Here is a 14,177-nt window from a genome sequence, read left to right as displayed (position 1 = left end):
AGCACACATTTACAAAACAACATTTTATTGACAGCTTAAATTATAGACATTTAAATACTGTCCACACTATATCCTTGGCACATATTCCTGTGAGGTTGAGCATGAATACAAGGTTGACTTCAACACGGCTTCTCCGTGAGCCTAGTCCAACATTAACATTGTCCTCAGTGTGGTTAGTTAGTTAAGGAAAATGTACTTAAATCTGTGGCTCTTGTACACAAATGGGAGGCAAATTACAGACTTGCAACTCATGAGATCAAGGCATAATACATTAGTAATAGGTCCTTATGTCACACATTCACAGCAAACCCCTCCCCGTTGAAATGGTTACCTTCTCTTGGTGTAGCTCTCAGTCCTTCCATGGAGGGAAGGGTTGCCTCTTACCAAAAAGCAGTGGCGGTCAGTCTGACTTAACGTTTATTATGTTAGAAGCCATATAAAAAGACGGAGTAAAATGTCAGGTACAATGTGATGGGCTGGAGGTGGTGAGTATATGTCCCAGACTCCAAAGAAAGTGCTAGGGCCCCCTGGCCTGGACCCGAGGCCTCCTTCAGGGGCTTCTGAACCAGTCAGGGATAAGGGGCCATAATCACCTGCCTCCTGGACTCCCCAGTAGGAACCTTCATGAGAAGTGAGACATTGTATGCAAAACTACAGCAGAAACATTCCCCAAAGACAAATTCAGGCCTGCATTTACTCAATGTTAGGCTGAACAACTTGACACGACTTGAACTATTCCTCCCAGCTGGAGAATGTTTTAGAAATGTGTGTTTGGGGTGGGGGTTACCATTCATTCCGGGCCAGCACTGCCTCACTCCTCACCATCCGCTTGCGATCGTCCAGGGGTGTAGCCAGGGCACGCAGCACCCGGGCACGAAAGGGCATGATCTGCCAAGGGAAGGGTGGATTAGTAAATGGCCAAAAGGGGATGTGAATTGGCTGGTATAGCCAATGGTAAGCACTTGTCAAAGGGCCAACTGTTTGGCCAATCAGAAGAGAGGTGTGAAGCTCTGGCTTACCTCATGTTCCGGAAAGCGTGCGAGGGCATGGATACAGCGCAGAGAGGCTATGCGCACTTTCTGTGAGGATGACGAGACACACTTTAGACACAGTTCACAAACGTGATTGTTCAAGAAACTTGACACAGAAAGAACAGGGAACAATAAAGATAATAAAAAAATTAAAAAAAGACTATTGGCTATAATTGCATTTGAGATTAAAGAGGTGTACAATAAAGCTGAATTTTTATTTGCGTGCAGACTCACACAGCTACGGAATCTATGCCAGCCAGTGAATCCTCTTGCTGCGGCACATTAAGAACTATGAGCTTCAAGGTCTAGAACGAGAGGCCTAATTACTGTCACAGAGAAAACGTCTGACTGATGTGGACAGGCTTCTTTTGGAGCTGGAGGAGCTGAGCTGTACTTGTGACCATCCTACCATATGATACGTACCATGGATGGGCTGGTGATGAGGGAGAGCATGCGACCCACCAGAGCCTCAAGCTGGGTGATGAGGGCTGAGGGGGGGTCCAGAAGGACAGGCTGCAGGCAAGACAGGGTGGACTGCTGCACCCCCTGGTCCGGACATGACAGGGCCTCCAGCAGGAGGGGCAGGAGCTGACCAAAAACACAGAACATCACCACTCGGTATCTACAGAAGAGCAGTGACCCAGTGGATATCATGCCACTTATACAATGTCCCAGTGCTGTCCTGCCCACTTACCGCTGGGAGCTCTGTGATCTGGACCTGTCTGGGAAGGTTGGTCAATATGTGAGACAGTGCCTTCAGGTAGCAAGACTTTCTCTCTGAGGGAGACAGAGAAGAGGAAGAGAATAATGATTTATAAAAACCAAAAGGCTCTCCATCCCAAATTATGGGCTTAATTAGTTGTGGGTTGAGAACGCCTCTCTCTAGTACCTTGGGGTGCGGTGTTAAAGCCCTGGACCAGCTTGGACGAGTTCTCTGTGAAGAAGCGCTGGCGGTACATGATGCGCACATCGGCGTGGCAACCGCGATTAAGGATGTCAGTTGAGTCGCTCATAAGTAGAGAAAATCCATCGGCTGCTAACGAACCCAGTTCTGGGTCACTGAGCAGGGAAAAGAGCTGGGACACAGGAATGCTGCTTTATATGTGTGGTAACTGGACTACAGCCATCCCTTAACATTCAAAATGTGTCTCGGCCTTATGCATCCTTTTGTCTTGTCCAGAGCTCGCTTGAAAGACATTTAATAAATAAGTACTACATAACAAAACTAAGGTGAACAAGACTTGATTACATTTCACCATGACAGAATAGACTGCGTGCGCATTACCTTGTCTGTCAGGGTTGTTGACAGAGGGTGGTAGCGGATAAGCAGAGCCTTGGCCACCTGAAGACAACAAAGCCATGAACAACATCACTGAAAAAATGGCTCAAACAGGGCCTTAATGGGCATGTAACGAGGGGGGGTCTTACCCAGAGTAGCAGAGTGAAGGCCTGCGTTCTGACTGAGGACGATGCAGAGGCCAGCTCAGAGGAGATCCTCTTCAACATTCGGTCAATCAGAGATTCCAGGGCTTCTACACACACACACACACACATATATATGACCAACCGCCATTTGACCATTTTACATTTAGCTGGCGCTCTAATCCAACGCATCATACATTACACTAGTGATTCCATACAAGTACATATGGTACCTCATCATCCCCTCCCAAAGACAGGGCAATGTCCCCTTCACTGCCTTGGGGCACTTGGGATTTGATCTTTAGACCACCTGGGAAGTGTCCCCAAACCAGTTGTCCAACATCCCTTTCACGCTGGACATCTCTGGTCCCACCAGACTGTCCATAGCCTCTGAGGAGAGCCGGGCGGTGGGACGCCACCGGGCGGTAAGCTGCTGGCCCACTCAGTTCCAGACTGCACCAGAGGACTCACCTACATGCCACTTGTTGACCAGCCCAGCATAGCACTTGGCAGCTGAGGTGTAGGAGAGAGGATGGTCACAAGTACAGCTCAGCTCCTCCAGCTCCAACAGAAGCCTGTCCACCTGGGGAATCTCCACCTGTCCGGGGCACACTGCCAGTCAGTCGTGTCTATGACAACAGGCCAGGTCATCTTACCAACAATACCACAGAAAACCGCTGTTATTAACATTTAACTGACCAAACCCCTAAAAAGATCCAAATAGCCTTACCCCACGTGGCAGAGAGCACACACAGCCCATAAGCAGACACACCATCTGGGACTGCTTCCACGAGTCACTTGCCTGCTTCTGGAGGTCACAGGTCAATGTTACGTTACACTTTCAGCATGCCAGTCACAAACACAATGCTTGGTTTATTTGCTCATTTATACCCAGTATGGATCCTGTCTCTGGGGTGTCCTCAGTCAGTAAAACAGTGAAAGTGTAGAAAACAGAGGAGGAGTTGGCCAGGTGAATTTAGCAGTGAAAGCTGACCTTGAGGAGTTGAATTTGGGAGGGAAAGGCGTTCTCTGGCAGGAAGGACACGTCTCCGTCCAGGAAGAGAGACACGGAGCGCAGGGCTGTTCGGCCAGCCAGTCTGGTGACATTCAGCACCAAGCCAACATGTTACAGATTACACGACAATACCCGTCATCAATTGTGCCATTATAAACGGTGTGAGAGTGTGTGTGTGTATTTGTTTCCATGTCAACTCACTGGGACTGTAGTCGGGAGCAAGTGGTGCTGATGACAGGTACCATGGCTGATAAGACAGTCTCCTCCACAAATGGACTCCTATGTTCTGATGAACATTCCCCTACAAAAAAGAATAATGACATAACTTTGCTTAGACCTATCTAACATGATAATGGGGAGTTTTTCCTATTGCATCTACTTTGACTACATTTGCATTGCTATTACATTATCAAGACTAACTAAGTCACTTTGACTACATTTGCATTGCTATTACATTATCAAAACTAACTAAGTCACTTTGACTACATTTGCATTGCTATTACATTATCAAAACTAACTAAGTCACTTTGACTACATTTGCATTGCTATTACATTATCAAAACTAACTAAGTCACTTTGACTACATTTGCATTGCTATTACATTATCAAAACTAACTAAGTCATTCTTAGAACAGGTCTTCCTCAAAAATAGGATTCCTTATCTCAAGGGACCTACTGATTAAAACTTAAAATGAATGGTGCTATGCAAATCTTAAAATACATTTTTAAATGTGTACCACTGGCAAGTTATGAATGAGTCAAAGTATTCTCACCCATAGATAAAGAACACTTATTAATATATTCTCACCATTTAAAGCGGCCTGCAAGGCCAGTCCAAGCAGGCGCGGAATGATGATGTCATGGAATACTTGGCCATTCTCTTCAGTGTCCTCAGCCTGCCCTGCTATTCGCTGCAGACTGAGGCATACAGCGATTACCTCTTCCAGTGAGAATGACCCTGTGCCTGTTGGCAAAGATTACATCATTCTTCACCTTCATCAGACGACCAAGCAATGTAAAAAAGCCTCTACACTCTTCCCGCTAAGCAGAGATCTGTAAAAGGCTCTACACTCCTCCCGCTAAGCAGAGATCTGTAAAAGGCTCTACACTCCTACCGCTAAGCAGAGATCTGTAAAAGGCTCTACACTCCTACCGCTAAGCAGTCAGTGGCAGAGACCTACCAGTGTGTGCAGAGGTGAGGACCTGTATCAGGACAGGTGTGGTCTCCTGCACCACACTGGGGTGAGATGACACCGCAGCGAGTGCCGTCACACAGCGCTGATGCAGGGCCTGCTGGGAATGTTCCTGGGATGCGGCGGCACCATCAGCTTGTGCCAAGGACTCTGAGACAAGGAGAGGAGCGGGTTCAACGGTCACCATCCTCTGGTTTCGGTTATGTAATTAATGGAACGCAGTGGCAGTTGATTACATTACTTTGTTTTGACCGTTGACCCCCCAACCCACCTGAGAAGATGCTCCCCTTCAGCTGAGGAACCATGTTAGAGATGAAGGCTGCGGGATGCAGGCGAGCCAGAGTCCCTGCTGACTCAACCACAGCCGTGCTGGACAGACGGGGAGATAAAGACCAAAACCTTACGTTAATGGGTGGCCTAGGTACCATAACCTATTGATTCGCCTTCCCGGGACAACGGAAAACCCACACTGACCTGACTGTAACGTCTTCCTCCTCCAGGACAATTCTGGTGAGGTGATCGACGGCTAGCTTCACATCAGACTCTACCAGCAGGCCTGGGGAGACCCAGGGGAGAAGTCATCCTTTACGTCTCAGCACAGTAAGAAGAGATGTAGCACCAAGCACGTGGACAAGAAAAGGTATCATCTGTCCTACAGTAACAGTGTCGGATAACTGGAACACCATGTGGACAAAAACTGACCAATCAAATGAATCCTGTGAAGCAGCGAGAGTACCTGAAAAAGGTCTAAAAATATGCTGAAGTATAGAAATGGGTTTGTCTGTCAACAAAAGCAGTGGTGTGTGACAGAGACAACCCGTCAAAATGATCTGATGTACATTTTAATAAAGGTCTAGAAACCCAGAGAGCATCTCTCTACCCGGCATTCACAAAACATGTACATGTCATGTCTAGTAGCCAGGTCTGTTTGTGTTTTAGTCAACCTCTTCACAGCCATGCTAAATACTCCTGAATAAGGAAAAAGGTAAAACCACATTTATATTTGCATACTATAACTGACTAGAAAAAGTACATCAATAACAATGAAATAAATATACACCACGCTGCTTGTTAATAATGAATCTCGCATGGATAAAACACATTCACCACGGCAACAACACACTTCAAGCCGTCAAATGCTTGCTTCCTCGTTGTTTTTGCCCCTAGCACTCACACAAGCCTGATGATAGGTTGATTATGTCAGTCAAGTGTGTAGGTGGTAGGGCAACATTTGAAACAGGTGTGAGTGCTAGGGGATAAACAACAATGTGCAACCCTTTGGGTCCCCAGGAAAAGGATTGGGAAACACTGCTCTAACATGCTTTAAGGAGGAGTTGTGGAATGGAAAAAAACAAGGTAAGAACTATAAATGTCATTTCCCAGATCCTTCCAACACTGTCAGTAAACAAAGTAACTCTTAAAGTTCTTAAGAAAAAAAATAAAGTGTTGAATTAACACAAAGAGTTCTTTCAACAGTCACAGTGTACATTTCCTAACACCAATAGGGTAGATAATGGGTACTCAAATACTTTTTGAGGAAGCCCGGTCAAGTAAACCTTCCAGCTGGCTAAATTCCTGGAGAATACTGTCAAATTCCAGGAGAATACACAGCCTCGCAACCCTTGAATTTTTTTTTTTTTTTTTTATATACTTCAAATCAGTGGTTAACTGCAAGTTGAATTCCTTTTCTTTGGTGTTCATGATATAACTGGAAGTTGAATCATGACAAATTCCTCCTTGTGTATGATCGTTTATGCACTTAATCCCCCCAGTTCCAGCCCTCAGGCTTGCCTATTATGATTGGCTGGTGGAGATTCTGAACAATGGATAATGTGATGACAATGCTTCAGTATTTTACAACTGATACTCTATCACGAGTTGCATTCAATTTTGATCCTCATAACAAAACATTCCTATCAATCTGAGATCAACAATTCCTGCTGTTGAAAAATCACAATATATCCACCGCTTGACTGTGATTTACAAAATCCTTTCATGAACTTATAATAAAGACAGCTCTGATAAATGTCAAGAAAGAAAAACATGTCACACTTCTTTGGGCTAAACCTGGGAAGACCCAAAGTAGGTGAAATGGTTCAAACACAGGATATGATATACATTTTGTTAATTCAAAACCTATGTATATAAATAAAAGGCAAATGACTATAGCAGGAACTGCAGTTACAATGTCAAACAATACTCATAAATCAGAATACTCATAAATCAGAAGCGCAAACTAAGATAAGGAGACAAACTGCAAAGTGGCAAGGACAGTATTGGCCGCTGGGGGGAATGTGTTGGTTGGTGAAGATGTTGAGGGGGAACGTGTTGAGGGGTGAGGAGCCTCACCTGTCTGTTGGCCCAGGGCAGTGAGCACATGCATGGACGTGATCTGGAGGCCTGCATTGCTTTCAGACAGAGCAGAGAACACTATACTGCAGAGAGACTGACTGAAGTCCAACAGCACACTGTCATCTGGGGAGCAGAGAGGAGGTCATGTCAGTGTGTGTGAGAAAGGGGAGAGAGAAAGAGGGACAGGAGTGCAAGTGGATGGGTTACAGAAGGGAAAAGGTTAATAAGAAAAATCCCACTGCTACATCTTAAGGGAGGGTGCAGAATGGGAGAGATGAAAGAAATATTCCAGGGGGGAAATGGCTTGACATTCCTAAAGCATGATTTGTGATAAAAAGTGTTATTATGCTTGGGCAAGTCCTAACAGCATTCAGCCTCAAATGGCCCTTAAAATGAGAGCCTGAAATGAAGCGCTGTAAATCCCACGCGGAGCAGCAGAGGTAGAAGATGGTGGACGAAAGGACAGCGGACATACAAGAACGTGGCATAAAGAGCAGGATAATAATAATGGCTACACTTACCCTCCTGTGATGACCTAACTGACTGGACAAAGCCCTGTAACACCTCCAGCAGGGTGCGCCGTTGAGCACACTACACAGGGGAGATCACAGACCAATGCGAAAGGTTTCAATTTTGATGTTGTGTGTCTAAAGGAACTAAGGCATGTATAATATGTTGTCCTGGGACAATACTGGGTTAACAAAAGGCCTTAAAATGAAACAACACTGATTTGTAACATGCAGAAAGTCAGAAAAACACAGGAATATCACTAAAATATTGACCAAGAGTCTGGATGTGGGACGGGAGCCTTCATCCTAGCTGGAACTCACCTGTGTACGGCTGTTGTATTGTTCTATGAGCGACGGCATGACAGCGGCTGTGACTTTGTGGCTTGCCCTGTAGGAGGCGCTAGAGCAGGCCTGCAGCAGCTTGGCACTGGGCCACACCAGCTTCAAGTCCGGCTCACAGAGGTGATGCTTGCAGTCTGTTGAAAAAACAAAACCGATTCATCAGAAACCAGAAAAAAACAGCATCTTACAAAGATTGCCCAGAGAATGGTCCAGTTACTTTGGGTATTGACATTCTACTGACCTTGTGAGAACTGAAAATCCCCACAAGAATATTAAAGAATAGGGGAAATGTTACAGTTAGCGTAGTCAGGGTTAGGGGTTAGTGTTACGTTTAGGGTTAAGTTAAGGGAAGATATGAATTTCAATGGGAATAACTGTATGTCCCGACGAGTGCAGAGATTCTGTAAGTGTGAACGCGTGTGCCTGTTGAGTCGAGTGCAGACAAGTAGTAATGATCCAGTAATTTATATGAGATTGCTTGTTACATCTGTAGCCAAGCTGCCTCAGTGGAGGTGTCATCAATCCTCCTTTCTTCACCTCCACCCTGCCCATCTCAATCCTCCCCACACCTCCCCTTCACCCATGCAGTCTGTCACAAAGATTTAAAACCTCTACTACTGTGGTAAGCCCTCAAACAAATGGGACTGCCAAGTCAGTCTCAGGTTTCTGAACACAGACCCCGTAAACACACACACAGACAATAAAAAAAACTCACACCTTCCCCTTTAGAGATCTGTCTAGAACCACAGGAGGTGTTACCTTTTAGGACCAGGTCCAGGAAGACATTGAGGGAGTCTTCAGAGTCTGAGCTGAGGACCGACCGGGACAGACAGGCAGTCAGAGCAGTGAGGGCTGCCAGGCCAGCTGATTCCACCTTCTCACTGGCTGTCTGAAACACCTGGACAGGGACCCACACAGTACGATCCATTATCAGAGTCCCTACTCCGCTCAGCACACATCTACACGCGCTACCAATACGAAGCTGGCAGCCAAGTTGCGCTGACACACACCTCTCTGCGGAGCGATGCCCAAAGGCCTGGCAGGAATTCAGCTAGCTCTTTATGTTCATACACCGAAGCACAGGCGCTCTGCAATGGGATCAAACATCAAGACATGAAAGGTATTTTCTTTCTGATTTTAAACACGAGGAGGATCTGTAACCAAGAGCCTTACCAGGGTCTGCAGAGAGTCCAGCTTGGCACTCTGAATATCTGAGTCCAGCTTCTCAATGATCAAAGGCAGCAGGAACTGAAAAGGCGAACAGTCAACAAATCACCACCGGCCACAGTCAGACACCCACATTAAAGGGTGACTGTTTGATCTGAACGCGAGGCGCCGATTGGACAGCTCCATTGGTGAAATTTCAAGTGGGTCGCAGGGTCAACTTTCAGTAGTTCTTAACTCGGTCACACACTCACACTCACACACACACACACACACACACACACACACACACACACACACACACAGAAGCGTACCATATAGGCAGATTAGTCATGTTCTTTAATCCTCTAAAGGGCTATACATTTAGCATAGTCGCTTACAGAAAAGGGACGTGATGACACGTTGTGTACTGCTCTTCAGTAGGCCCTATATGCAGTGTCTAGTATGTGACAGTGTGCGCCCCACCTCTGCAAAGCATGGTGTTCCAGTCAGCACGGCTCTTAGTGCCAGGATCAGCTCCTCTTGGGTGATGCCATGGGGGTCATTGGGCGGCTGGGTGGGGGGGGTGCAGATGCAGTCACGGCGTTAGACGGATGTCATCCGTTTTAAAACACTGGAGAACTCAAATTAAATCTTTTAATCTAATCTAATGAAGGAACAACTCATTGAAATGCCTTATATTTGTCGCTCATGTCACTCATCAAACTAAAGAAAATCAAGGAACCAATTGTTTATTCTTAACGCCAGTTCTCAACAGCAAGTGGTTGTTTTAGCCCCCTATCAAGAAAAGTATTTAAGAGGATTACATTTTCTATATTGTTCAACCAGGTACATCTGTCTCTGACAGAGGTTCATCTGGCTAGTCAAACACTTACAGGGCTGAAGTCTATGGGGAAATAGCAGGATGTCACTTCAAACAGCTCCTCTGTGAATTTACCTGAGATGAAACATAGACACAAACAAACAAAAACATACAGTTTGGGAATGTCAGGATGCCCCAAAACATGAATCAGCTTGAATGTTATGTCTAGTATTTCTCATGAATCTAGTATCTCTCTGTCACACACCTGAATAAACCAATTGAAACCTATGCCATCAGATCATATCAATTTTGTCTGACAATGTGCAGACACAGTGTGTCCCTGTGGAGTTTTGGTCTCCTCTGTAAACCACAGGTTTAGTTCATCAGCGACAATGTCATGGTTGTATTTATTTTTCCTGCTTGTAAACACTATGGCACATTGGCAGTGTAGTTTCCTTGTTCCTTACTGAATAAAGCTAGCCATTATATCACTGATAAGGAAGCAACTCCATGAAATGTCACGAGTTACACGTTCACTCTGGGCAACACTGAAATTCGGAACTGCAAGTAAAACTTTGGAATAATACAGTGCGTGTCTGCGTTCTCACCCAGGTCATAGCCTCCACGGATGATTTTCCTAGCGATCTGAAAAGCAAGGAGAAGGTTGCGAGGGTCCCGCTCACCATCCACTGACTGGACAAACCCAAACACAAAGTCTGCACCCAGGCCCTTCAGCTCTGTGGGTTGGGAAGAGGGGTCAAAATCAATGGAAATGCCCACAAAGAAGCAAATAAATAGATCATGCAGATTACTTTAATGCTGTATAATCCCAATGTCAATCACTGTCGATCAGGATCTCTACAATCTGTTAGGCTGGCCATTTATGCTACAGTGCCACTGAACCTTGTATTTTACCTGACTCTTTGGATTCCATAAGCTGAATGAGGATGTTGTAAACACACGAGCGCTCTGCCAGCATCAGGGACTGCAGTGACACAGGCAAATTAATAGAGTCAGGGTTGTTGCAACGGCAGCATAAGAAACATATGGTTAACCACTTAACTTCAGTATGTTCATTATACAGGAGTCGACGCGTGACTCTGCAAGTCATATGTCCTCACCTGCACATGGACGTCCTGGAACAGTGATTTCAGAATGGACACCGCAGACCCTGGCGGCAACACGGAGCATTTTGTCTGCGAGGATATGTCAAGGTGTTGGTCACTACCATTTCTCAAATATGAATGTCAAATGTCGCATGCTAGAAATTGAGAGCCTGAAACTTGAGACTTGCCAGTGCTTTCAGCCCCTGTAAGACGTGCGGTGTGATGACGTAGTGGTCCTTCAGTCTGTTCTCATAAAATGCTAGGAGGACTACCACTGAGGACAAAACACAGAAAGATGATAATCAATTCCCTATGATCAAGACATATAAGAGCACAAAGAAAATGCCAGATTGGGTCGAAGCGTGGATTACCCTCTCCCTCTGTAAGGTCTCCATGGCAAGTCTGTAGTACACTGGAGAGGAGCTGGACACCACGGGCTCTGGTCTGTGGTTGGGAGCTGGTCAGATGCAAGCTGCCGAAATATGGTTAATAGAGGCTGGGATTGGATTACACTGAAGGTGATGACATTGACTGTAACTTAGAAAATTATTACAAATGGGACAATAAGGATGAAAGTAACTTGAACATTACCCCAATGCTTCAACCAACTGCAATATTGTAAACTGTCCCTTCTTGAGTCCTAATAAAATGAAAAATGATGTATTTAGCAAGAGGAAAGATAAATGGTTTATGAATAGGATCAACTTTTAGGGATGGGGAGTTGGTTCAGAGTCAAATGGCAATGTTCTAAACAAGCTAGTTAGCTAGCTAGAAAGTGAGCAAAATAGTTAGCAGAGTGCAAGTTATGGCGAACATCTTCAATAAATTATTTTGACTTCAGAAACGTTTGTTTCCTGTTTGTATACCTTGATAACTAAAGATAAGGTAAAATAAGGCTTTTGTGGTAGGTGCTGAATGAACACAGGAAGTAACGTTCAGAGTTGAGATAGCTAGTGCTTGGTGGCTAGCATGCTACCAGCACCAGATGTCATGGTGGGCAATTATAGGTTATTCGCTATTTCTGTATCGTTGAATAACGTTCATTTAAAAAACATTCATCCTAATGAAAGGTGTGTGGAATACGTTTGGCAGCTACCTGTTGCGGTGTCTGCGGCTTTGCTGTCCTGTTGTCCTGAAACGAATTCTTCTACCAAACCCACTAGGATAGCACTATCCGCAGCCATCATGAACAGCTTTAGTTCAAATGGAAGTGAGCATGCGTGGAAAGTTCTTGCGGTAAAGCAGAATGAAATTATTAAAAAAACTGTCATACCAAATTGTACCAAAGGAGCCAAAACTCGTTTTTGCAATGGTATTATGTTTGTAATAAATAATACCAAATAGTTCTGTGGAAGTGCAACACATCGTTGGATAGGGAAAATACTTTATTCTAAATGAATTATTCATATATTATTAACAAACAGTATCATCCATACATATATTTTTGGCCCGGGGGTTGGGGGGGGGGCAGTCAGGACTTCTGCTGGAACATGTTTATGGAAACCAATTCAGGCCATCCTGAAATATTTATTTTACATTTTGAAATTCAGATTTCAGATGCCCTAAAAATATTTGTAGGTATGATTCGATCCGTTTTTTTCTTGTCTCTAGGAAGTATACTTTTTAAATTCCTATATGGTCAAATTGCAGCAACCTTGTGCTTAATATGAAATACATTTTAAATCTAGACCAACAGAAGTCTGAGTCCATTTTACACAAAGAAACTATAGTTAATTATATGTTATAATTAAAGACATCATCCTGAGTTTTTTTTCACTTTCCCTGTTGAAAAACAATATCCTAAGTATAAATACAGTAAAGTACATACAATCTTTTGAGCAAAGAATTATTTTTTCAGCCCCTACTGTGATGGCAGTGAAATTAGTTTTTCCCTTATGGTTATGCTATTTATGACCATATACAGTGAGGAGAACAAGTATTTGATACACTGCCGATTTTGCAGGTTTTCTTACTTACAAAGCATGTAGAGGTCTGTAATTTTTATCATATGTACACTTCACTTCAACTGAGAGAGACGAAATATCTCCCCACTGTATTGCTACTAAAACAATCTCTCTCTATTGTCTAAGAGTGATGATTAGTTTTCTTTTTTGAGTGAACAACTTTTGGGGGAGTATGTGAGCAAGCAATTTCGCTTTGACACAATAAAAACTGCATCTGAAATCACAACAAATGGGCATACTGCTTGTGGTAGCAAAAAACAATGTGACATGACCTGACTCACTGATGCCTTGTTTCCACTGGTGCCAAACATTGGATATTTACACTGAAGTCCAGAAATCTTTGTTTCCATTGACATGGGCCAGCACTAGTCGGCCACTAGGCCATGGCCCGGCTTTCACTTGGTGCCAAGCCCCGGACTTTAGGACTTGGAGCGGGATTTGCGGGTTAACCTGTTACATGCTTCGAAAACACTGCATGTTGTGCTATTCAAATAGCGATGTGTAGGCTTCTCGTAATAGTTTTCATCTGATCAAACAGATCCCAGATAAAATAAAGCAACAGCATAGAGAAGCAAAGACTCACAATGGAAAGAGTTGGAACAACTGGTGGTGGTATGATGCCAATGACTTAATATAAAAACGGAGCACTGAGACCAAAACGTAGCCTGCAGAACCTGTAACAACACAAAAATACCTCTGAATTCTGCCAAATCCTTGTATTAAAGGTAGATAGTTTTGACAATTCTAAATAATTAATACACTGGCTTACAGTTGCAGTGTCACAAGTGTAGGTGGAGGAGCCAGTCGCAGGAGTTTGAGGAAGCTTTTAGTTTTATTACTCAGGTTCAAACACTCTATTATAAACAGTATGACATTATTGTTTATTTTAGTTTACTACCAGAAAAATATGGCCTTTTATTTTTCGTAACCAGAAAACCAAATTGAGCCCCTTCTTAAGTCCTCGGTACCAAATGTATAGTCAAAACAGGAAAATCTAGAGCCAACATTAGCATCAATCATCGTTGTAACCCTGGTACCAGGGTAAATCACCAGTGGAAATGCGGCAAGGATGTTGGTGTCTGCCTGACTATTTCCCATTGCTTGAGGTACAATAGAGGAGTAAAATAGAACATTAGGGAAAATACCCAGTTGACTTGAGAGAGTTGATCAGGACAATGTCCTCCACAGCATACTATGGAAAGACATTGTACTTCTCATCCCACTGCACGCTCAGGAAGGACATTTCTGCCAAAGCCAATATTCTGTAATAATCAAGG

The 14,177-nt window shown here is 44.1% G+C and overlaps 1 protein-coding gene across 1 annotated transcript; it reads right to left on the bottom strand.

The window, feature by feature from the left end:
• Nucleotides 1-18: 18 nt before the first annotated feature.
• On the bottom strand, nt 19-12,164 carry mms19 (MMS19 homolog, cytosolic iron-sulfur assembly component). The gene is made up of 31 exons (XM_029120132.2): nt 12,033-12,164; nt 11,528-11,576; nt 11,308-11,408; nt 11,125-11,210; nt 10,952-11,026; nt 10,746-10,815; nt 10,439-10,567; nt 9,904-9,965; nt 9,494-9,580; nt 9,038-9,112; nt 8,875-8,952; nt 8,624-8,762; nt 7,844-7,998; nt 7,535-7,604; nt 7,011-7,136; nt 5,136-5,217; nt 4,933-5,030; nt 4,650-4,811; nt 4,277-4,432; nt 3,670-3,769; nt 3,448-3,550; nt 3,184-3,261; nt 2,925-3,051; nt 2,460-2,563; nt 2,317-2,373; nt 1,921-2,107; nt 1,726-1,808; nt 1,455-1,619; nt 1,020-1,079; nt 788-888; nt 19-620 (listed from the first exon to the last, which is right to left on the bottom strand). Exons 1-31 carry the CDS (start codon nt 12,121-12,123, stop codon nt 590-592), a joined length of 3,087 nt encoding a protein of 1,028 aa, XP_028975965.2. The 5' UTR covers nt 12,124-12,164; the 3' UTR covers nt 19-589.
• Between the last annotated feature and the right edge of the window lie 2,013 nt (nt 12,165-14,177).

This window comes from Esox lucius, chromosome 5 (assembly GCF_011004845.1).
Source record: "Esox lucius isolate fEsoLuc1 chromosome 5, fEsoLuc1.pri, whole genome shotgun sequence".
Lineage (NCBI taxonomy): Eukaryota > Metazoa > Chordata > Actinopteri > Esociformes > Esocidae > Esox > Esox lucius.
This window is presented reverse-complemented; position numbering and strand designations above follow the sequence as displayed.